This window comes from Metopolophium dirhodum, chromosome 9 (assembly GCF_019925205.1).
Source record: "Metopolophium dirhodum isolate CAU chromosome 9, ASM1992520v1, whole genome shotgun sequence".
NCBI lineage: Eukaryota > Metazoa > Arthropoda > Insecta > Hemiptera > Aphididae > Metopolophium > Metopolophium dirhodum.
This window is the reverse complement of record NC_083568.1, coordinates 18083759-18107775: the sequence shown is the minus strand read 5'-3', so window position 1 is coordinate 18107775 and position 24017 is coordinate 18083759. Positions and strand designations below refer to the sequence as shown.

At 28.9% G+C, this 24017-nt stretch overlaps 1 protein-coding gene across 1 annotated transcript in view; it reads right to left on the bottom strand.

Moving 5' to 3' along the window:
• LOC132953104 (lachesin-like) overlaps positions 1 to 24017 on the bottom strand; it is a 37829-nt gene that overhangs the window by 7094 nt on the left and 6718 nt on the right. The window contains exons 2-5 of the mRNA XM_061025677.1: positions 18849 to 18961; positions 6741 to 6948; positions 1903 to 2061; positions 3 to 131 (exon numbers count right to left, since the gene is read on the bottom strand). Of these exons, the coding sequence (XP_060881660.1) occupies positions 3 to 131; positions 1903 to 2061; positions 6741 to 6948; positions 18849 to 18961 (609 nt within the window). The remainder of the gene's footprint in view (positions 1 to 2; positions 132 to 1902; positions 2062 to 6740; positions 6949 to 18848; positions 18962 to 24017) is intronic.

The window sequence follows — 24017 nt, the reverse complement described above, 5'->3', positions numbered from 1 at the left end:
ACAGTGGACGATCAGAGTAATGCGCTTGCTGACTGTCGGTGGCACGCCATTGGAAGCAATGCAAAGATATGAACCCATGTGTTGTCTTGTCACACGGTGAAAGGTAAGCGTGGAGCTATCCACTACTGCAACTGTACAGACAATTGGAGAAATTAATAATATGCAGCGTCTGCTGGTTAGGTCCGACAAGTCAATCAATTGTTTTATTGATACAATATAGATACATATTATTAATATTTAATAGGTAGGTACCTAGGTAGTATAATAATATTGTTCTGTATCAGTTATCGTACCGCATTGTTGTTGTTTTTACTACTATAATACGATATGGGAATATACTATACATTCAAATATTAAAATCTTATATTTACACACTTGTATATAGCTGAAATTATTTTACCTATACTGATAAGCTATATGAGTATATAAGTTGTAATTTTAATTTAAATCATAAATTTTGAATTTCCGTACAGCAAAAACCACATCCGATCAATCACTTTTATTATACTTAACTACTGTAGATAGATACCTACAAAATAGTATAGATAAAATAATATTAATTTAACAGTACATTTTCAATAATATTATACGGTATATGTACAGTTTATATACAAACTAAATGAATTTTCTAGTTTCGAATTCTGTATACGTTATAATAGTTATTATCGGCATTTGATATTAAAATTGTAACATTTTTGTAATTTCCACAGTACCTATAGGCTATAATACTTACCTAATAAAGGCAAACATATCCGTATAATTAGAAAATAGATTTATTTAATAAATAAAACGAATATTGTCCGTATATTATTTGCATATTTGTTTTGACTAATGGACAAATCAAAATTAAATCTATACCGAGTAATGTGAAATGTCACATTATTTCAAGTAATAAAATAATGGCCCTAAATCAATATTTTATTTTTATTGAAATGCTGTCAACAGTTAAACATCGGAAGAACACAAATTAATTTTTCAATCAAAACTTTGAATTTTGTACTCCAATAAAATAGGGTAATATGAAACATCCATTATATTATACATTAATACATTATACTGTAATGTCATTTAAATACAAACAATTCCCATTAATAAAAATACAATACGCGCTTGGTATGCGGAATAGTTATATCATAAATATTTAAAAACAAGTAATAATTCTCAATGTATGCATCATATTATTATAGCTATAGGTACCTATTTACTTTATGCAGTGACGCAGTATATGTATATGCGTATCCTGATATTATTTAGTATAATTTATTAATACAATTTGTTATTGATTTATCTCCGGGCTCAGGGTTGCTATATTATGTGATATATTTGTTATAAATAATAACCCTATGTTCCGCAAATTATATTACATAGTACTCATTATATTATGTAAGTACTCGAGTGAAAAGAATCATTGAAGAAAAATATATATATATCAAATATTTTGTACCCACCTATAAGTTACAACAACAGTAGTACTTATTACCTTATTACCTAGGTATACCAAGTATATTCTAGTAAAAATAGTATTCCAGTAAAGATATCCAGATAGGTATAACGTATATTAAACTAGAGCTTAATTAATAATAATTTATTGTAAATAAATGTTTAACTATGCATTTGACATTTTATAATTATTTATAAAAAAATGTAATCACAAATTAAATTTGTTTAAAGTTTTCTGATTTGATGATATTATCACAATTGTTTCATTTTAATGCGGCTATTTACTTCACTCGAACTTTCAAATACATACATGCACTGCATACTAAACTAAATGTCTAAATTCCATTTATTATTTAATAACTTTTATAAATAAACTTTTGAGTAAAAATCTTATAGTTACATAATTACAAAGTATACGTATATGTTCTGGTTCAGCGTTTAAACAATATAGTCTAAGCTTACCAGTTAACGTGTTAGAAATCACGATGTTATGGTTGTCTTCTCTTCGCCATGTTATCGTTGGACTTGGGTATCCTGTAGCGGCACATTGTAATGTCACGTTACTACCTTCATGCACTACCATGTCTGAACTGGTTGGGTAGTCTAAAATATCTGGAGGCACTAAAAAAGTCAAAAACAGATTTGTAAAAATATGTATTTTTTAAAATTACACGGCAGTGTTTCACAGACTTTATGTTGTAGCAACCCATTATATTTATAGTAATACACACTGATACAATAGTGTAATATAAAAAATGTATTAGCATATACTTCATAGCACGTTTTAGATACTTGAGTTAATACTATCAGATGTTATTTCGTGAATAATAACTATATACATAACGTATCTTCACTAGGATTGTATAGGTATTTAACATTTGATTCAGTTTATGTACGGTAGGTATAGGTATAGGTATAAATACTCATTATTTATTAATATGTTCTCGTTAATCCGTTAACCCTTTGTAGGTACACACGGGCTACGTTTATATCGCCGGAGATAGACACTACATTCAGTGGCATAAATGACACTTTTGTATGGTATGGGGGACGGCTGATCCCCGATCAGTGGAAGAAAACAAAACTTATGAACAAAATATAGACATTTTAAGATATTTAAAATACCACGAAAAAAATAAAAAGGTTATTAATATATAGTCTATGGAAAAATAATTTTAGGTGAAACTCTAGCTCCGCGAAATCATATTAAACATATGCCTACATGTTAAAATAGATAAAACAATGGAGAGGAAAATGAGTATAGCGGAGATGAGAATGTTAAGGTGGATGAGTGGAGTGACGAGAGAGGACAGAATAAGAAATGAGTATATATATATATATATATATATAAGAGGTAGTATAGGAGTGGCTTCACTAGTTGACAAAATGCGTGAGAATATATGTTGAGATGGCTAGGACATGTTTTAAGAAGAGAAAAAACTGAGGCAGTTTCAGTGACGAAGAACATGAGTGTGGATGGAAAAAGAGGAAGACCGAAAAAGAGATGGTTTGAAGTTATAGATTGCGATATGAGAATGACTTGTGTTTGTGAGGAGGATGCTAAGGATCGTAGTAAGTTGAAATTGAGGACCAGAGCCCCAAATAGTTGGGGAAGAAAAAGAAGCAGAAGTTACGTGTACATGTTTATGAAGTTTAATATATTATAGTTATATAGATTATATACCTATGGATTGTATTTGTATAATAAAACGTATATTTAATACATTAGTTATATTTCAAAACGTTATACTAAAATACCGAATCATTTAAAACTATTTTCTTTTTTTTTTTTGTTAATATTATTCGTCTATTACCTACTTCTTCAGCCGTACCTATGATAGAAATATATAATACCGCGTTTATATTATATCCCCGCAAGGACCTGGATTATAACAAATTATGCCTTAGGATGGTGGGTTAGATATATTGTCTATATTTTGTGTATATTATAATATACTACCAACACTATTTATAGTAAGTTGTACACTGGTACTATCTATATCAAATTTGTATCTTGCTGCCACTTGCTGCTATAGTGCAATGTGTTAAATATGTAAGCTATTAATTATAGTGAAATAACAACAAATCTTTATATATAAATGTGAAAATGAAAACCTTTGAGGTCTATGTTATCGGAAACTACTGAACCGATCGTCCTGATGATTATTTTTTTAAATTGAAGAGCTCATTGCGGAGAAGGTTTATGGCATTTGATCGATTCTCTAACTAAATAAACAAAGGAGTTATCAATTATTATAAATAATGGCCTGTTACGTAACAATAAATAATAATAATAAATTAGTATTATTCTCAACTCCTATAACCCATAGCAACCATTAATAAACAACAATTTCTATCGTAAATCTTAAAATTCCTGTTTGAGAACCTACCAGGGGTGATTAATTCCCTTTTTAAATTAGTCTATGATACTCACAAAGAATGTGGCTTTCTGTTGGTGAAAGAATTTTCGAAATCGGTTCAGTAGTTCCAGAGATTAACCTCAATAATCGTAACTAACAACTCCTCTTTATATAATAGTATAGACAAGCTGATCCTGTGCACTTCGTTCCCCGTTAAATGTATCAACTCTATATCACTCAAACTTTGTTCAATTCGTTATTTAATATTCGGTGTATAGTATTCAAAATTTATCTTGACTTTTCCGTTTCCCGGAATAAAAATTCTGATACGCAGCAGTACACTATCAGGTAGGCAATCTACCTGCGGTAGATCGCGGACCCCGTGCTGTTCGTACGTATGATTTAACTCTAAAGTTATACCAAGTTTGACGTTTTTACTTAATATAATCAATTTATACAAAATCCTATCCTAACCTAACCGTACTAAAATCCGATGAATGAAATAAAAAACAAATTTAACCCTTTGTAAATATTAACCTATCTTCTTCCCAGAGGTCTAATCTACCAACTAACTATATAAATACACAGACTATAACTATACAGACTAAACTCTGGAACTACTTATCAGATCTTATATGTATATTGACAAAAGACAATAATACAAATCAACAAATATGCCCGATTAACCAATAGCAACCAATATATTATACACAGGTGGATTTTCCTAAAATTTTCTTTTATATAAACCTTCTCCGTGAAATACTCTTTCGTTTAAAAAAAAAAATCAAGACATTTTTAATATATACAAGAAGATCTGATAAGTAGTTCCAGAGTTTAGTCTGTATAGTTATAGTCTGTGTATTTATATAGTTAGATATATATATAAATTAATGTTTGTGGGTAGATTGGACCTCTGGGAAGAAGATAGGTTAATATTTTCAAAGGGTAAAATTTATTTTTTATTCATCGGATTTTAGTACGGTTAGGTTAGAATAGGATTTTATATAAATTGATTATATTAATCCAGTGTAGGTGGAATTAAGTAAAAACGACAAACTTGGTATAACTTTAATACTTTAGAGTTATACACTATAATCATGCACTTACACACAAATAGCACGGGGTCTGCGATCTACCGCAGATAGATTGCCTACCTGATAATGTGCTGCTGTATCAGAATAAATCTTAATCAGAATTTTTATTCCGGGCAACGGAAAAGTTAAGATAAATTTTGAATACCATACACCGAATATTAAATAACGAATTGAACAAAGTTTGAGTCATATAGAGTTGATACATTTAGCGGGCAACGAAGTGCTCGGGATCAGGTAGTTTTTATAAATATGAACAGTACCTATTATATTTTTAAACTTTTTCTAAAAAACATTTCAAAGAATTTAATAAAAAAAAGACCATATTGGGATCTGAAGACCTGTCCATCTCTCCTTGTGTACGCCCATGACTACATTGGATCAACATAACAAAATATTATATTACAATAGCTGTAATCTGTTGATAAGAATAACTTTAATAATTATAATATATATTTAATATATATTAATTACCTATATGTCTATGAATACGATCAGATCATCAAAACACGTATACTCTTTACTTATCTCCATATATTATATTTAGTTAATAGTTAATACGGATGTATTATGTATTTTAGTATTTATGTATATTCTTATGTATTTTTTTAAATATATATAATCGCATTACTTAGAAGGTTAATAAATTAAATGGCATTTTATTTGTTGGGTTTTTTATTGCGGTCAGTTAATATAGGTACAAGTATAATGAGAATTGCGTATTAATAATAAACAACATCCGAAACTCAACAGTTAATAACTAGGTAGGAAAACACCTGCTATCACGATGTACAGAAAAATAAATCAAGAATAATTAACGCATATAATTGGTCCTGGGAATTACCTTTGGGTTGTTTGGGAGGTGCTTGTAATGACTTTTGGTTTCAAATGGAAAAATCTTAAGCAAACACTGTGGGTACATGACGTGTCATATGGCGCGCATATTATATTCAACGATGTCACGGAACTGTATTATAAGTTATAAATGCATAACCATGGTATCTAATATAATGACGTGACGTTTTACATGATGCCAGGGTAGGTTTTTCAAGATTTAATAATTTGTAATAATGAAATAACGAAAATTTGAACCGTCGCAACTTTGCATTAACGCGACAATAATAATTATTATCTTCGTCCATAATACAATTTTAGATTAGTTTTAAACGACATAATTTGTTGATTGTTTTGATTTGATTGATTTTTTTTCATTTTTATAACTACAGTAACGTTTACAATGATTTCTAAACAATTTGTCCAATTTATACCACCTCAACATTTGAAATCAGAAATGTTACGTAGTATTATAAGATTGTTGAAAAATTATTGTTTGTTATAAATGGATATTCGAAGAAATATATAATACATTTAAAGAATAATATTGCATGGTATTCGTTAAAACGGTTACTATATAATAGGTACATGCATAAAATATAATTTCAAGGTTTAGGTACATAGTACTAATTAGTTATATTTAATACTACATATTTTATTGTTAGGGTGTATAATAATATAATATAATAATTAATGGGTAGATACCCATTTGAATAGGCCGTAAATCATGATGTATGTTTGGGAGATGTAAGTCCCACACGTGTTTCTGTGCTCAGAGTATTTTTGCAATCCCTAAAAATCTGTCCAACATACGCCACTGGGAGTCTTCTAGATATCATATAGTCATATAGAGACGGGATTTGCCAGCGGAAGACATATCGAATTTGATATGACTATATGAAAATACAACTTAGACTTGAACATTTTACTTTGGATTCTAATTTATTCTTTGTATAATAATATTAATAGGTAATAAAAAAGTTTTTAAACGTGAAACGTATTCGATGAATCTTACCGACTACGTCGAGATACGCGATTTGATTCTTCATGGGGTCCGTGTTTATCTGGCACATGTAAAACCCACGGTCGCTCTGCCGTACGTTTCTGATGTGCAGCCTCCACACCCTGTGGTCCGTGTGGGTCACTTCCATCCGGTCGTTTTTCGTCACCACGAGCGTCTGTATGGACAGTATCGTCTGTGTGTCCACTCTCAGCCAGGCGACCTGTGGCAACACAACACCGATATCGTAATAGTAAACACTTATAGATTGAAGCATATTATATAGCGAATACAAGTTTCAGTGACTTTCAGACACATTTCTCTTCTATTCTTTCACAAAAAAAAACATTTTTTCACAGAATGTTCACTTCTGAATAACTTGTAATAGGTATTACAAATTAAAAAACAAGTAATATAGGTAGCTAATAGGTATACTTCAATAGTACAATAATACACCTATTTGAAGAGTTAACATTATAATTATTAATTATTAGAATAAACATAATGGTTAAAATATAATAGAGATAATAATAATTATTATAATAGTTATAATAGTCAAAAGAGTACAATTAATAATTGAACTCACTTTTCGGTTAAAGCAAACCAATTTAGTGTTTCAATTTACACAACTGTAAAAATATCATTCTCGACGTTCAGTATGGCAGTAAAACATTTTGGATTCAATATCTTTAGAATAATTTGGGGGTAGCTAAGTCCCAAAAGCCTCCACCCCCTATTTGCACCCGGCATGTGTATACCTAGGTACATATTATAATATTTAGTTGGTCTGCGGGGCAATCGTTCGCGTGCAAAACGTTCATTCTATAAATACTGCCACACATATAATGGGTACAATCACATTTACATCAATATGTATAATATGCAATGTGTAAATGTGTACCTACATATATAGTACAACTATTAAGTATTATGTATAAATACACGTTGCAGTGTAAACCATATATGTATACATCTACGTGGCGCCGCCGGGTATATCAACATTCAACAGCCATTATAAGCGTGAAATAATTATTATATTACACGCAAAACTCTTCGTATACGTCGTATAGCAAGGTATATAACAATAATAATTAGTATTGGATTTCAATAATTGACACAACCACAGCAGCAACAGACTCTATATAATATGCAGTTATACTATGTAAAATATTATGTTTACACACTTCATACACCGACCGCAGAGATTTCGTTCGAGAAGTAAACGTTTGCGCTCCGTCGACTAGCACTTATATGCCACTCTTATTATATTTTATGTCATGTATAGTACTTGTGTGTATACTGTGTATACACGATTGAATTATCGGTAATTATTATAATAAAACTAGTGCTGAGAAAATTATTTCCTACTACAAAAAAAAAAAAAATTCTGGCCAATATCGGTGCCAATATAGTTTTACATAGTACGCCTTTTTATACATTTTTCTTCTGTCTATCGAGACACACAGTACCCAAACCTCTTACGTAAGTCGTAAATGGTTATGGATATAATATATCGTGTATTCGTGTATATGCATCGTGTTCGTGCAATGTGCATGCGGGTAAGTATTAAATTTGATTACCGATTTATTATTTATCACTATAGAAAAATACGTTATTTATCGTTTATCTTTTTCATGTTGAATGTCAAAAACGCACAAAATGTAAATGGAAATTTCTAGAATTAAAATGCAGGTAGCACTCATATGTTATAAACATACAACATACCATATAGGTACTAGGTAGATATATACCACCAAGACATCGACCATATACTTTATTATAGATAGTATGTAAGTATGTTATATACCGTTGTATATGATTCCTTTTATTTTTGAAATTTGCTTTTAGTCTTAAAATTTAAATTGCTTTCGATATTTCAAGACCACTTTGAATAATTGAATTCTTGTCGTCTTTTAACCTGTTGTACTCAATTTAAAATATTTTTCGGTTCGCATAGGAACAAAACGTTCTTTAAATAAATTAAAACGAACTTCGTTGGATTCATTATCTTATCGAAAAACGGAAGAAACGAATAACAAAATAAATTAAATAATGTAAGTTTTTATATTGTAACAAAATGTTTATATATTTTTAACAATTTTTAAGGGATAGTTACTATTTATATGACTATATTATAATACCACACAGACAACGAAAACGTTCAAAACATTACATTATACCTAAGCTATTTATTTTAAAGTGAAATACTTATTTTTAACTTTAAGTATATCGATCTAAGAAAAATTATATTTTTGATATATTATATTCCACAAAATTCTAGAACACTTTTCTACCATAAATTGAGTTATTATTGAGCACACATATTACGCGTATTATACAGATACGGAATATTCACACTAGACAGAGTGAGAATGATAGTAATAATTGTCGCCATAAAAAAAGTCCGCAATCCTTTATATTAGGTAGATACACCTACCGTGGCAGTGTCATTGTGTCTTCCATATTATAAATTATTATTATATAAGTAGTGTACCACGACGACACTTGGGAACCGAACATTTTAAAATTAAAGATCTTAGTAATTTTTGGGGAATACAACATGGTAGGTCACTCGGGTAATTAGGCGTGCTAGAATTTATATATTATGTACCCTCGCGCCAGAGTCCCGCGAGTACAATAGATAGTGGTTTGCGTGAATACCGCGGCCGGTATCCCCTATTATTATTTTCCGCAAACTCTTCACTTCTTCCACCCGAAAAATATGTACGGAAAAAAAACAAAAAAACAGCGGACACACAGAACCCTGTAAAATGGAATAATAATAATAATAATATTATAAACTATGCAGAACTATTCGTGCGCGTCTCCCGCAGGATTTATACACGGATAACCACGACAACAATGCGCGAGTGGAGTGATTTAGTGAAATTCGATAGAACCGAAATCGTATGTATTATAAAAACGATGACCAATTAACGTGTAAGGGATATGATACGATAATAATTTAATAATTATAATATATAATAATGATGTGTGCATGTGGTGTGGGGGGGGGGCATCATAATGAAATAAAAAATAGACTGTGACATTTGCCGCGGTTCGATTGACATTTTCTCCATCCAAAATGTCACGACGAAGCGTCGAACAAAGGCGGTAAGGTGGCGGACACTTTCTTGAGATCGCGACGGGGAGGGCGCTAATTGCTCTGGCCGCGGTGGCGTCTATATACGGAGTCCTTAATATTTTTAGACCTACGTTATTTTTCACACCTACGTGTAGCAAAAATCATGATCGAATATTATTTAAACATACAATTAATTATGGTTTTGAAACGACGAGAAAAGGATAATCTGACCAAGAAGCGATACCGGAATTTAAAGCCGAAAAGTATATTATTGAAAATGAATACCCATAATTTTATCAATTTCAAAAATAATACTTTTTAAGAATAGAACTGATGATTAATAATTTTTTCAAACATAATATTTGGTAATTTATATTTTTAAAAAAATATTTAATATTTATCTATAAGATATTTCAAAATTTTTTATGAACATTTATATTTCAATATTATTTTGTAATATTGACCCAAAGAGTATTTAGAAAATATTTTCATGGGTTTTTCAGACTTGTGTTTTAGTTGTAAAATATACAATGATTGCAATGATATGTAATAGCTGTTTCGGAGTACCCACATATTCAAGCGGTTAGAGTACTGTAATCGAGTTTAAACTGTTATTATTACCATTTGTTTGTATTATTTTAAGGGTCAACTTGGATGAATTGAAAATTTACCTTTCTATTTGTATACAGTAGATAGGTACCTAATATTTAACCGGTAAAGTATTTTTCATTTACAAAGTTAAAGCCATAGAAATAGAATAATTATCAAGAAACAAAACAAAAGTATATATTATATATAGTTATAATATAATATAACAAAATTAATACATAAATAATTATTCTTAAACTCTATTGGTTATACAAAAATTAATTAACAAACAAATCAAAGTATAACTTTAAAGTTGTGTATTAAGTGTCTGAACAATTTAATATATACACATTATGATTATACGATAATTTATTATTATGCTTTAGTAAATATTAAAGCTTGTATTTTTTTATGTATTTTTAATTAATAATAAGAGTAGGAATGCTATACAAGTACAAATAAACAGGAAATATTTAATGAGATTACTTTTAGATTCTCTACGGAAACGAAAAAGCTATTCTACTGGTTATTTGCAATGATGTGTTCTTTTTCGGATAGCAATTTTTGGGGCAATAAAAGTACTTCAAATGCCCGTGAATATCGATGTATGAAATAAAAACTAAGTGTTAGTAGGTACCACAAACGTACGATACATTTAAATGTTATAGAGGTTTTCATAATTGCCAAGTACCCAGAATTTTTATAGAAAACCTGCATAAACCTTTGAACCTTGGAGAGATTATTCAATACATTTTTTTTATAAAATAAATGTAATACACATAACTAATGGATATTTGATTAAAAGTAGTTAGAAGATAAAATTAAATGTACGAGATTTCAAAGATTCTGTTATTCTACAAAAAAAAAAAAAAACAGTTAAAATTATAATAAAGAACCAACAGGACTTCTTGAAAAAATTATTTACGGTATTATTTTGATTATAAATTAAAATATAAAGTAATCAAGTCTCAAAATGTCAATTGAGTATTTAAATTTATACTGCAGGTTATATAAATAACGTTTTAAGCTTTAAAAGTATTTAAGAGAAATTCAATTTCAAGTTTCAAATGTTTTTCTTAAGCTGAAAAAAAACTACCCACGCTTAATAATTTATTACTCTTTTCAAAATATTTTCTATATTGCAATCATCATAGTTTTGTTAATTTAACTGATTAACACAATAACACAATATAATATGGTATAGCACCCGACCTATAGTGTCCAAATGAAAACAGCGGAGCATCATTATACGGATGCCAAAAGTTCAAAAATATTCTTTTTTTTATTTAATTACGTTATAATATTGTAATAGTTAAGTATGACTGCATGACTAAACTTTTGCATTTTAAATATTGTAATTGCGTCAAGATATTTTATTATAATATAATATTGAAATGGATAAAACAAACTATATAACTCGATTGATATTATTATTTCTTTAAATATAATAATGCCTTTCATGCTGATTTTTCTGAACAATAATTGTAGATTCCGCATATTGTTGCTACCGATTATTTCAGAAGAAAAAAATTAATTTCGTCCCTTCAAATCAAACAGTACATATATACTACATACTATTATGTTTATATACAATACACATACTAATAATATTTGGTCTCTATGGAACTGTCCTCATATATTATTGAAATACAAATATTTAATTCAATATTAACATTTGGATCTCTATATGTTTACACTTCGTTGTTCTCGTTTTCTATATTGTTATTCTATTTTGTCAATCAGAGTTGTGTACTCTTGTCTCTTTGTAATCCTGTTCATATTCAACCCTTCTAAATGCAGGGGTTTTTTTTCCACGGAATTACTCATTTATAGTATTTTTTTCATACAAATGTCTTTATTACAGGAAATAATTAAATGCTGTACTAAAAACTTACGTGGTAATGAAATGAAGTTTAACTTTGTTTTACGATGTTCATTGTTTGACCCTAGATATTAGATAAAGTTTTTACTACATTGTTTAGACTGAAAAATTAGTTAAAATAAGTAACAATCACATTATTTTTATATAATTTTAAGTAAGGTACAAATAAAATGATTTTTAATAAGACTCAAATTTCAACCTTAGTTATGTAAAATATTAAAAATTAATATATTATGTATTTAATGAAACAAAAAAAAAATATAAAATTACGTGATACTAATTTAGTTTAACATAATATTATTATGTCGGTATTTACATTTAGACTTTCTAGCAGGTATATATACTTTTATAAAATCAAATAAATAATATATAATACTTAGATGATCGTGTAGTATATAAGGTATAACATTGTAAGTTGTTATGAGGGGGGGGGGGAGGGTTAGATTTAAAATAAAAATAAATCAATGATTTCCCAAACATTTATTTATTTTTTAATATTTAGGACATGGCTAAACAGCACTCTGTTTAATCCATAGACATCAATGTGATGTATTTATCTTAGGACTTTAACATAACACACATTTTCATCGGATGGCATAGGACTCTTTTGGAAGGATTTCGGTTTTTTTTCATATACAATAGAAACATAAAGTTTAATCCCTTATTTTTTTGTTTTCTATACCATTTTTAGTTTACTTGTTAGTTTTTTGAAAGGCCACATAAAACAAACAACTTTTAGAATGAAAAATGACACATTTTGTCTTTATGAACTCCGGGTAAAAGACAAAACACTAACGTTCTTTTGTATAAACTATTAGAATATAACTAATACAGTACTACACTACTACCTGGCTTAATATAATTAATAGATTAGTAAGTTATAAATAATAACTTATTAATCGTTTTGTTTACTTTCGTTTTCTACTTTTGTCTTTGATTAGGTTAACATTAAACGTTTTAAAATAATTTCTGAGTATCAAACTAAAAAAATTGATTTATATTTGTACTGTTAGTATTTATTTTGTTGTATTAAATAGTTTAGTAATTTAGTGATATTTGGATAAGAAAATATGTTTAGCTATAGAATTTTAGAATAAAATAGCCGGAAAGGATACATAGACCCAACCGGGTAATGGTCACTCGTCACGCTTCACTGACCTCAGCGCAGACTAGTGGTGTATTATTATTATAAATTTGAAAACAATGATAAATCATCGTAGGTACTCGTAAAATGGTTCTGAGCGAAGCGAAGCTAAGGTCACACGACGCACTTGCTTACACTATTTTAATCGTATTTGCAGTTTTTCTTTATACTTAGAAAAAGAAATCAAAAATTACCTATCTCAACTATCAATATTGATGAAATCAATATAAGGGCTACTATCCATTTGAAAGTTTTGGTGGAGTTTTTTTACTACAAAAAAAATTCCTCTAAAATAAGCAGTTCTATAGTAACTATGACAATTTTTACTTCAATTAGTCTAAAAAAATAATATGTATACTTTAAAACAATTACTTTTTCAAAGGAACCTACCTCCTAATAGGTACTATAATTAATGCTGATTGTTAAAAATAATATTTTAGTATAAAAATTAAGTATTAATATAAAACGTATGCAAAAATTGTTTTCAGCAGGTACATTAATTTACAAAACTGTCTCAGTATAATATAATCGTCATATGAATACTATAGGTCTAGTCATTAGGTAGGTATTTAGGTATATAGGAGATAAAATGTCTACCTACTTACACAGATTAATTAATATCAGTAATGCCAATAAAATATAAATGCATAATGTATAGGTACAATTGATTTTCTAATTACCTCTTAAACTCTGAATCAATGTACGTGAGGAAATAAAAGCAGTTTTTTTTAATGGTCGTCCCAAGAGACTGACAAACTTTAGCATCTAACAACGGGTTCACGTGAGGTAATTCACAATCATATATAGTTGAGTTTTATACGAAGTTAGAACCATCCACCAAAACTTACAACCATGTACATGTGCCGTATAGTTTAACGAGTTTCAACTATTAGATAAAACAAAATAATACATCTTTGAGCAGCTGAATGATTCGAATAGATTTCTAGTTTAAAGACATAGAGTCACGAAATCGCATTATTCAATATATTATATTATTATAGTGTTACAAAATAATATCACCACAAGTATTGATATTTAATGAGCGGATTATATAAGTCAGTATATTGGGTGACCGCTGATCATAATATGAACTAAATTTATATTAAATAAACCTATAGCCATTGCTATAGCTATTGATAATTTTGCAACTGAACTAATATAACATTGGTATATTAATAATTAATATGTTATCGTTTAGGTTTTACTTCTCTAACACGTTTCGGGTCCAAAGTAAAATATACATTTCAAAGATAATAAAAATAAAAAAAAAATTTATTAGCGCGTATATTTATAAACCTAATAGGTACGACTGTACGAGTCGTACTACAAAACAAATATATGTTATAATTTTAATTTTAAATATAAATAAACTAGATATTGAATTAAATATTTCAAAGAGCTAATTATTATTGTTTAATTAAAATGCAATTTATATAATTATATGTTCTGATTTTCTTACTTTAAACAACTTTTAAAAGTCACTAAGCAAACTAATTTACTGTGTTCTTTAACTTTTTACACGCATATGCGGATAGTGTAAACATAATTTATGAATACCTAAGATTAACCTAATCATAACGCTTGAATAACCCTTTTTCGGAAATAAAAAACTTAATACAGCAACTATGAATACATGAAACCCGCATATTTTTATATACCTGCCAATTCGACCTTAATGTAATATACTAATATAGTAATATGATAATTTACTGTGCACAATATACTGGTTGTAATGATTGTGTTGTTTATAACGTTAGGATAGGTTATAATGTTATCTTATAATATGTATTTGCATAATGTTATAATATTTTATTGTTTAAACTTAAGCATGTTTATTATTTATTATTAAATTATTTAACAATTTAGTATTTTAATCTTTAATGTATATAAATTTAAACTATAAAAACATTGTGAAGAATGTATTGATTTTACTATATTATGTTTTTAAAATTTTTATTTATAGTTGTTTCTAAATATACTAAAAGTAGTTGAAAAAATTATTTTATTTTTAATTATTGTGCCAAGAGGGTGGTGTCTGGTAGAAAATTGGGTCTAGTTCAGTTAGTTGGAACTTTCAAGAGGTGGAAATAGAAAATTACTATTATTTTTCAAAATCATGGAAAAAACAAAAAAAAAATTAAGAAAAAACGGGATTTTTGAAATCGATTTTGTTTTTTTTTAATAACTCGAAAACAAACTGTAGATACTTTAAACTTTCATCGAATGTGGTTATGACTATTTTCCATACTATATAAAATTTTCAAAATATTTTGACTTCTTTGTTATTTATAAATACTTTACGTTTTAAACTTTTTTGTTTTTTTTCTGTTAATGTCGATATACAATTTTTTTTTCGGTCAAAAAGTTTGAAAATTTTACACAAGTTCCTCATAACTTATTTATATACTATTTAAAATATATCGAACATTAAAAATCACAATATTTTTTACAAGTGTTTAAAATTATACATTTGACAAAATTCTTAAAAATAATGAACATTTGAAAACTTTTTTGAGTTGAAATAAAATATAGGTACCTACTTGAAAGTCAAATTAATTTTTTATAAGCGTTTGACAAAGGAGTAGCGATTGATTCCTAATTTAACACATCCATTATAGTAACCCACATGACCATCAGAGTGGTACCTACTTGCCCACCTTTTTTTGTTTTTAAGTTTAATCGTATTTGTTTTTTTTTTTATTATTATTGATATTGTTATTGATTCATTTAGTCATAACTCATAATCCATGATTATTAATATTTAATACTTAATATAACTGATTATCATTTTTAATTAGTAAACCACAATTTGTAAATATAACTATGTACTTTCCTACAGTATTGGAATATTGAACATGTAATAATAATAGTTAATATTATTCAAAATATTAAAGCCATTATTGTACCTATAACATAATATTATACCTCCGTGGTTTTTTTTATAGCATCAAATACTCATAGTAGAACGTTATTTTTAATTTAATTATTGATTTAATTTCACAACGATGTATAGTGGCTATATATAGTGACTTATCTTCGCAAATATGAAAAATAGTAAATAGTAAATATATCTTTATGAAAAAAATAAAATTAACATCAGATACTCGTTTTACATTTTACTTTATAGTATAATAATAAACACGTATAAAGTAACACCAAATAATCTGGCAATTTCTTTCAACTAATGCTATTGACTGCCATTAGAAAATTAAACGTAATTTTTTTCACCTTATACTTTTTCTTAGAGAACATTATTATGTTCTACGTTACAACAGTGTAACTATTTAACTGTTTGGGACTGACGACTAACGAGAATCTTTATAGAGAACGGTAATGACATAATTTTGTTTAGTAGGTAGGTGCTCTGATATAATTTCTTATCTCTTAAGGAGATGGATAAAATAAAGTTAAATTCACTTATATAAATCACAGTTTAATTGGGTGGTACGTTAATTTGTTCTAATACGATTATAATATACGTATAATTTTTGAAATAAATGTTGGAAAAAATATTCATTGTACATATAAAATTTGATTTATGTGATAAAGGGTGTATACTGTATATTATATTTCACAAGCAAATGTTTACGGTTTTGAAATTGTTGCATAATAATTAACGTATAATTTGAAGTACCTACTTATTAAATTATTTCATATTTTTTGTCCCAATAATGTTATATGTTATTATACGTTGTTTAAAAATAAATATTATTTTTTTTAAACAATATTCATATTTTAGAGTAGTATACTTTGATGAAGAACTATCAATTTATTGAACCAAAGCTTTATTATTTATAGGCATTTTAAATTAAAGAAGTACAATTCTAAGTAGTAACCGCCCTGCTACTACCCTTAACACTACCTATAGTCATACATTATAAACTATATTGGTTCAATAGTCAATATTTTGTCTATCAATATTTTTACTATTTTGCTTGAGAATATAAAATTTAAATTAGAAGTTTCCGATAAAAAATCTGATTTAAATCTGTTGTGTAAAAATGATGTGTAATAGTACAGGGTATAATATAAGTCGTGAAATGTTTACCGTCTAATTGTCTATGGTCGTATTAAATATATTATATAAGATAAATTATGTTATATTATTGAATAATATGTTTATAAAATATAAATGTATTTAGTATACTTAGTTCCTACTTCTTATACATTTTTTTTTTAATTATTACAATTATAAATATGCTTATTTTGATAAATAGGTACAAATTACCGTCTCTAAAATTCGTGCTTTTTGTGACATATATAATAAAAATATTATAAAGTATAGATTAAACTTATGTTTGCAAAAGCCAAATAAATAATATACACTAAATAAAATGTTAAGCAGATCCAGCAGATGAATAAGTTAAGGCTTAAAAGTGTTCACTCCACAGTACAACAGTACTACACTAGTACACTACTAGTTACTACACATACTAATTTATTACTATCTTTATACATAAACAAACATGGAAAATCAAATGTATTAGTAACCATTAAAATATATTATAATGCATTAATAAATAAAAAGTATTAATACTTGAATATGATGAGTGAATATATTTTACAAACTATTTATTTAAAAACAAATTTACTTAAGTATAGGTTGAAATGTTGACAAATTATTCCACTATAAAAGTTAATCCAGTTGACTAAAATTCTCAACTGTTTAGTTGATTAAATCAATGTGATTAATTAAACGTAAAATGTGATTGAAATAAAAAATGTAATACATCGTGTGAATGGGATTTAAATCTAAATTAGGTAATAAATGTAATGAATCGATGAGTATTTAGTATAAATGGTTTTTAGCTTTCGCTTGGTTACGAATAGACGGTAGTATGGTATACCTACTCTCATTCACTGCTCATGCATGATACATGACCCCTCAGATTCAAACATTTGGTATCTAATACCTATATAATATAATATATTTATATCAATAAACCTAAAAATATTTTGTTTTTTATTTTTGCGCATTAAATATATGAATGTGCTAAATAGTAAATATTGATTGAATAATAAAATTTTAATAAAATAATATGGATGAACTCAAAAAGATCAATTATAGGTACATATAACTCATAAAGATACAACTCATAATATATTAGATTGATGGAGATATCGATGGTCGATGGACCTAAGGGGCTCGTAATGTTATGGCTAAAATATTATATTATAATATAATGATAGTAGATTGTAATTTGTTAAAGGATTAAAATAAAATGAATTTCTAAAATGAGATATTATACTCATATGTCAAAATGAAATTAAACTAATAAGGTAGGTATTATATTTTTTTAGTTAGTATTTTTCATAGTATTTTAAAGTATATAGGCATATAGCCATACAACAACGATAGTTATACTTAAATATTATTCAAGCGAAAGTACTGCGATAATATTTCGTAAGTTTTTATGAACTTGCCTTGTATGTCGACAGTGATTCTACGACGCACTCGAGGATCGCATCTCGGCCGACTGTTACTGTTAAGTTGTCCATGCGGTCGCTGAATTTAGGCGTATCACTGAATAGTATTTCTGAAAATATAATTACCATTTTAATAAGTTGTTACCTATCATTTATAATTTTGTGTCCTGAAAATGGATGTTGACAGAGGCGTGAGCGAGAGTCAGATACCTACCTAATTATTCATACACAATGCCTCCGATCATTAATTAATCTATATTAATCTATACTACGACTAAACTAAATATTTTTTGTACTCAAAAAAATGGAAAAAGTTAAAGATATTTCACACGGGTCCATAAACCAGGCTAAATGTATGCCCACCCCCTTAGCCTTTAAATGTCTGCAAAGTTCAACATAATATTATACACTCATCCATGAACAATTTTGAGGCTAATTATCTCAAAATTTTTTCGCGGTCCACCGCTACTGAGTGTCTCTGCCCCAAAGCGTGTTATGTTCCTACATTCGACCTGCGCGTCGATTTATGGATCCGTTTAATCGTAATAGTTATACTTATAATAATAAAAAATAATATTAATAGTAATAATAATATGCACATCATTGGACCACTCGTCGCAGCTCTGCTAGACAAACTATTAAATAATTTGAGGCACATTAATTTTTTTGACACCCACCCCACGTCCAGACTAAAAAAAAGGTAAAACACTAATATTACCTATATGATAATATTTTTTATGTATAGGATTTTGTATATCATAAATTTATTGTATATGTATTATGTAGTAAAAGCTACCATATGACATGGTTTAAATATATTTTATTGAATATTTGAAAATGTATAACGTATGTATTAAAATCAAATCAAATAATTATAAAGAGTTGGATTTATACTTTATTATCGTATTAAATAATGTCAGTCTTATAGAAGAATGATATATACCTATGTGCTATATTGCAGGGTATATATTTGAACATAAATACATTTAGAGGCAGTCAAACTTGGTTAATTTCAAATTTCAGTGTTGTTGTGGCGCAGTATAATCTCTTTCGATTTGGCTAAGATTTTGCACAGGTTATTTTTATGAGTATTTAAACGAATTTAAAGTGTAGTGTCTTGTGTCTGTAATTGAACTATTTTTAAAATAAAATAATGAGGACCATCCTAATGTATATATACTTACATAAATTATTGATAAATGATAATTATAATTTTACTAGGTACCGAATTTCACTTTCCTAGGCAACCTACTATCTACCAATCCACTCTGAAGCTAAGTCTTCAGCTTAACCTCAACAAATTACCTTCGATCTGCAACTGAATTGTTGTGTCTTATATAATAATATCGTCGTCGTCGCTGTTGTGAATCGGAAGGGTTGTTCGATAAATTTATTCAAACGAGGTGCCCACATCCACGAATGCCGTGCATCGGGGCCCGCATTGTTCAGTGACCCAGTTGCATATGCAATGGTTTTGGAAACGCCGCCTCTACATCGGCGCGCGCGTAATGTGATTAAGTGAAATTGTAATTAAGAGCGAGGCTATTATTATAATTAAAATTATAATAATGTGTTGAGGGAAAGAATATGCATAAAAATGGTAACGGAACAATTTTTTTGTAATTTTTTTAGAAATAACGACAGCGCGGACGGTCGTCGGGTTGGGGCGCAGTGCAGACCTCCGCCGGGATTTTTTTTTTCTTTTAAGGATTTTCGGCGGACCCCCTGCGCATTGTGTGCCTAGGCGCGATTCGCGTGTTACGGTTTCCCGTAATAAATTCACTATGTACCTACACCCGGTCCGCACTCGTAGATATACATATTACGTATAAATATATATAATATAATATACTTGTACTTGTACTTATGTACTTACGTATATATTATAATGTATATACGACAATAAATACGCACGCGGGCGGCACAATGCCGGGCGCTCGTGTTCAGCTTGAGGGGGCTGGTGGGGGAGGGGCAGGCCCCGCTCCGGCGTGATATTTTAATTCGGCCAGTCACGCCATTCGGCCGTTGTCTGTTCACGTGCGGCGGCTGGTCACCCGCGTTTTGCCATTCCACATATTATATACCTACTACACACAATAGATACGCGCGTATAATAAATCGTAATACAATGTACGGGGTGATCCATTTAAACGGCTACGCGTTAATTTTCCAAATCAATTTGCAAAAGGAACAAAGAGGGCATAATAAAGTTTAAAAAAAAAAAATGGGAAGAGGTGTACCGAAAAATTCGTGATCTACTATTCCACTCGTTCACTCCGCATGAACACTTGTATAATACTAATCGAAAACTATTTATTCAATGTATCCAGTATTCCAGTACTATCCATACTCGGTGTCAGTTTACGCGTCAACGTTTTTAGAAAACGGTTCTGCACTTTTCCGAATTGATGAGAAGATTTAAAATGTAGGTATATGATCGCCGAAAGCGATGATTTTCTGTCGCTGCCTATACTGGCGATTTATTTAAGTTCTTATTTAGGAATATCTTCACACGTGTTATATTAATTGGCAACGACGAACCACGTGCGTGGTCGATCGAAAAGATGAGAATTTCAAAAACTGATTTTAATGTGTCATAATAAATAGTGTACCTACTCGAGAATTGACTTTGCCTGGGTTATCGATATCGTCGCTTAAAGTTTACCAAACAAATTATGAAGTAGATAACATTTTAAAGTAAAAATTTTTCCGATTAATTATCTTGAAGTTGGAATTTTAGTGATAATCATTGAAGGTTATCACTATATACACCGAAAAGAAAATTTTGAAAAATTACTTCAAATCCTATGAAAATCTTTTTTTTATCCAAAACACAAAACTCTCCTTGGAAATACATTATTGTAGCCAAATTTAAAAACGGACCACCCTGTATAGACCGGATGACGAAGACAAACGACGAAGTAGTAGGTACATCATGAACGGTGTGATTGCGTATAGGTATATACCTGACAAATATAATATTATATATATCGTTACCGCCACGCGCCGTCACTATATTAGCGATGTTTTAATTTCACTCTGTCGAGAGAAGCAACAATAATAACGGCCACTTGGCGGCGGCGGTGGTGGTGGCCGAATATCACATCAATAACCGTTGCGTAACGCGACGATTGATAACGATAAGTCACGCACACGTAGGTTATATATACACAAATATATAAATATAATATAATATATATACTATATAGTATATACGCCACATAGAGTCGTCCCTTTCACACTTTCACTGGGTCTTATCAGGACACGGTCCCGCGTTGATTTATAATGAACATAAATAACATATTATGTATATTATATTGGTACCCCGGTCGGCAGAACGCGTGTATAGTCGGACGTCTTAATTAGGTATAAGAAAGAAAGTTAGATCTACCTGCCAGTCGCTACCCGATTGACACTATATTATTGTAATATCAATAATGTGCTATTATATTATTGACACCGTCGTAATAAATTATTTTTGTTATTCGCGATACTTATGTCTGTATATAGGTATATCGTATATATATATATACACACACCCGATCATTTACGAATACGGGCTGGCCGAATAATAAATATTAAACAGACGTATAGGTATATAATATTGTATACGATACACGATCGTGATTTGTATATTATTATAATATATATTATATTAAAATATACGCTCACTGCGTCGTTTATTATACTGCCTCCTATTGCGATTATAATTATTATACGACGTTATCGATTCGTCCGAACAATCGCCCGACACGTCCGCGAAAAGAGTTAAAAAACAAAAAGGAAAATATTTCGGTTTTCACCTTTATAGCCGTTTTAAAGCCGTTGGCGGCGCAACCCCGCAATAACGCGTCGGTGTTCGCATGACTTCGAAACGTGTAATTTAGTGGCCTAAGTGGCCCGGGCCACCCTCTCGCAGAAAAAAAAGGCAAAAGAAAAAATATGTATATTAGAAATTCAGACCGATGTAAGAAATGCATATTATAATGACGGGTTGTTGGCACTTAAAAACCGATGCTATACAGGGGCTATAACATTATATCGACTTCGTCGAGAGGTCAAATGATTGATTAGTTAAACGATATTAAGCTTTCAACACGATGTTTAACATTGTATGTAGGTACACCTTGTTACCCTTATTAATAAAACGTTGCTATTATAATACTATAATACTACCTTCTTGATAATTTTGTCCACATCGACAAAAAACGAGTGTGTCGCAATTCACGATTTGTCCTAAGCAGTTTCGTGTAAACACTAAACACACATATTATTATATTACATTTTATATACAATATATTATTATGTCATTTAAAAAGTGAATTTTTACCACGTTCTTTAGAAATATCATCCATGTAATTTTGCACCTAAAGGTAATCGGAGTAAAAATATTGTCAAAATAAATTGCTTATTCAAACGCTCGCTATCATTAATTTTAACATAATTTCAATTTGTGACGTTGACATGTGCATGTAATCTTTCAAAAAGACATAATAGCTATGTGTATACCTACTAATTTTCTTTAACACTTGGAAAGTAAATTTTGAATGTATTTCAAACAAATTACCAGACCCACATACTTTTTTAATATCATCTGTTTGATATGTAAAATAAATAAATAAATATCGCGTCTAAAGTTGTAATATTAATAACACTAGTTATAGTAATTTCAGTTTGCCATTTTGCTCTAGAAACTAAAATCAATCAAATTAATTATTAATACTTATAATTCATTTACACCGTCTGGTTGTTGGATATTTTTCCGATTTATAAACAGTGTTCCATTAGTGTATAATTAAACAAACTTTTATGACGTGTTCACGTTTAACCAGAATGAGAATATTATTCGATTGTACAATTAGCTAAATTGGAGCTTAATTGAGAATTGAGATCATATCTTTATAAATATTACCAAGAACGGTAAAAGTAGGACTAATTGAGATACTGCGATAGTACCTAAATATATCTCAAGCATCTTATAACTTGGTAAATATTCGAATTTAAAAATCGAAAAACTAATAAATCATCTACTTGAAAGATATTTTAATTTCAATATAATATATAAATTAGATGTATATTATCAAAGCAAGAAAGATTTGTTTTCGAGTGTTTATTATCTTCGGTGATCATATAACATTTGACAATACGCAAAAGGGATTAAAAAAA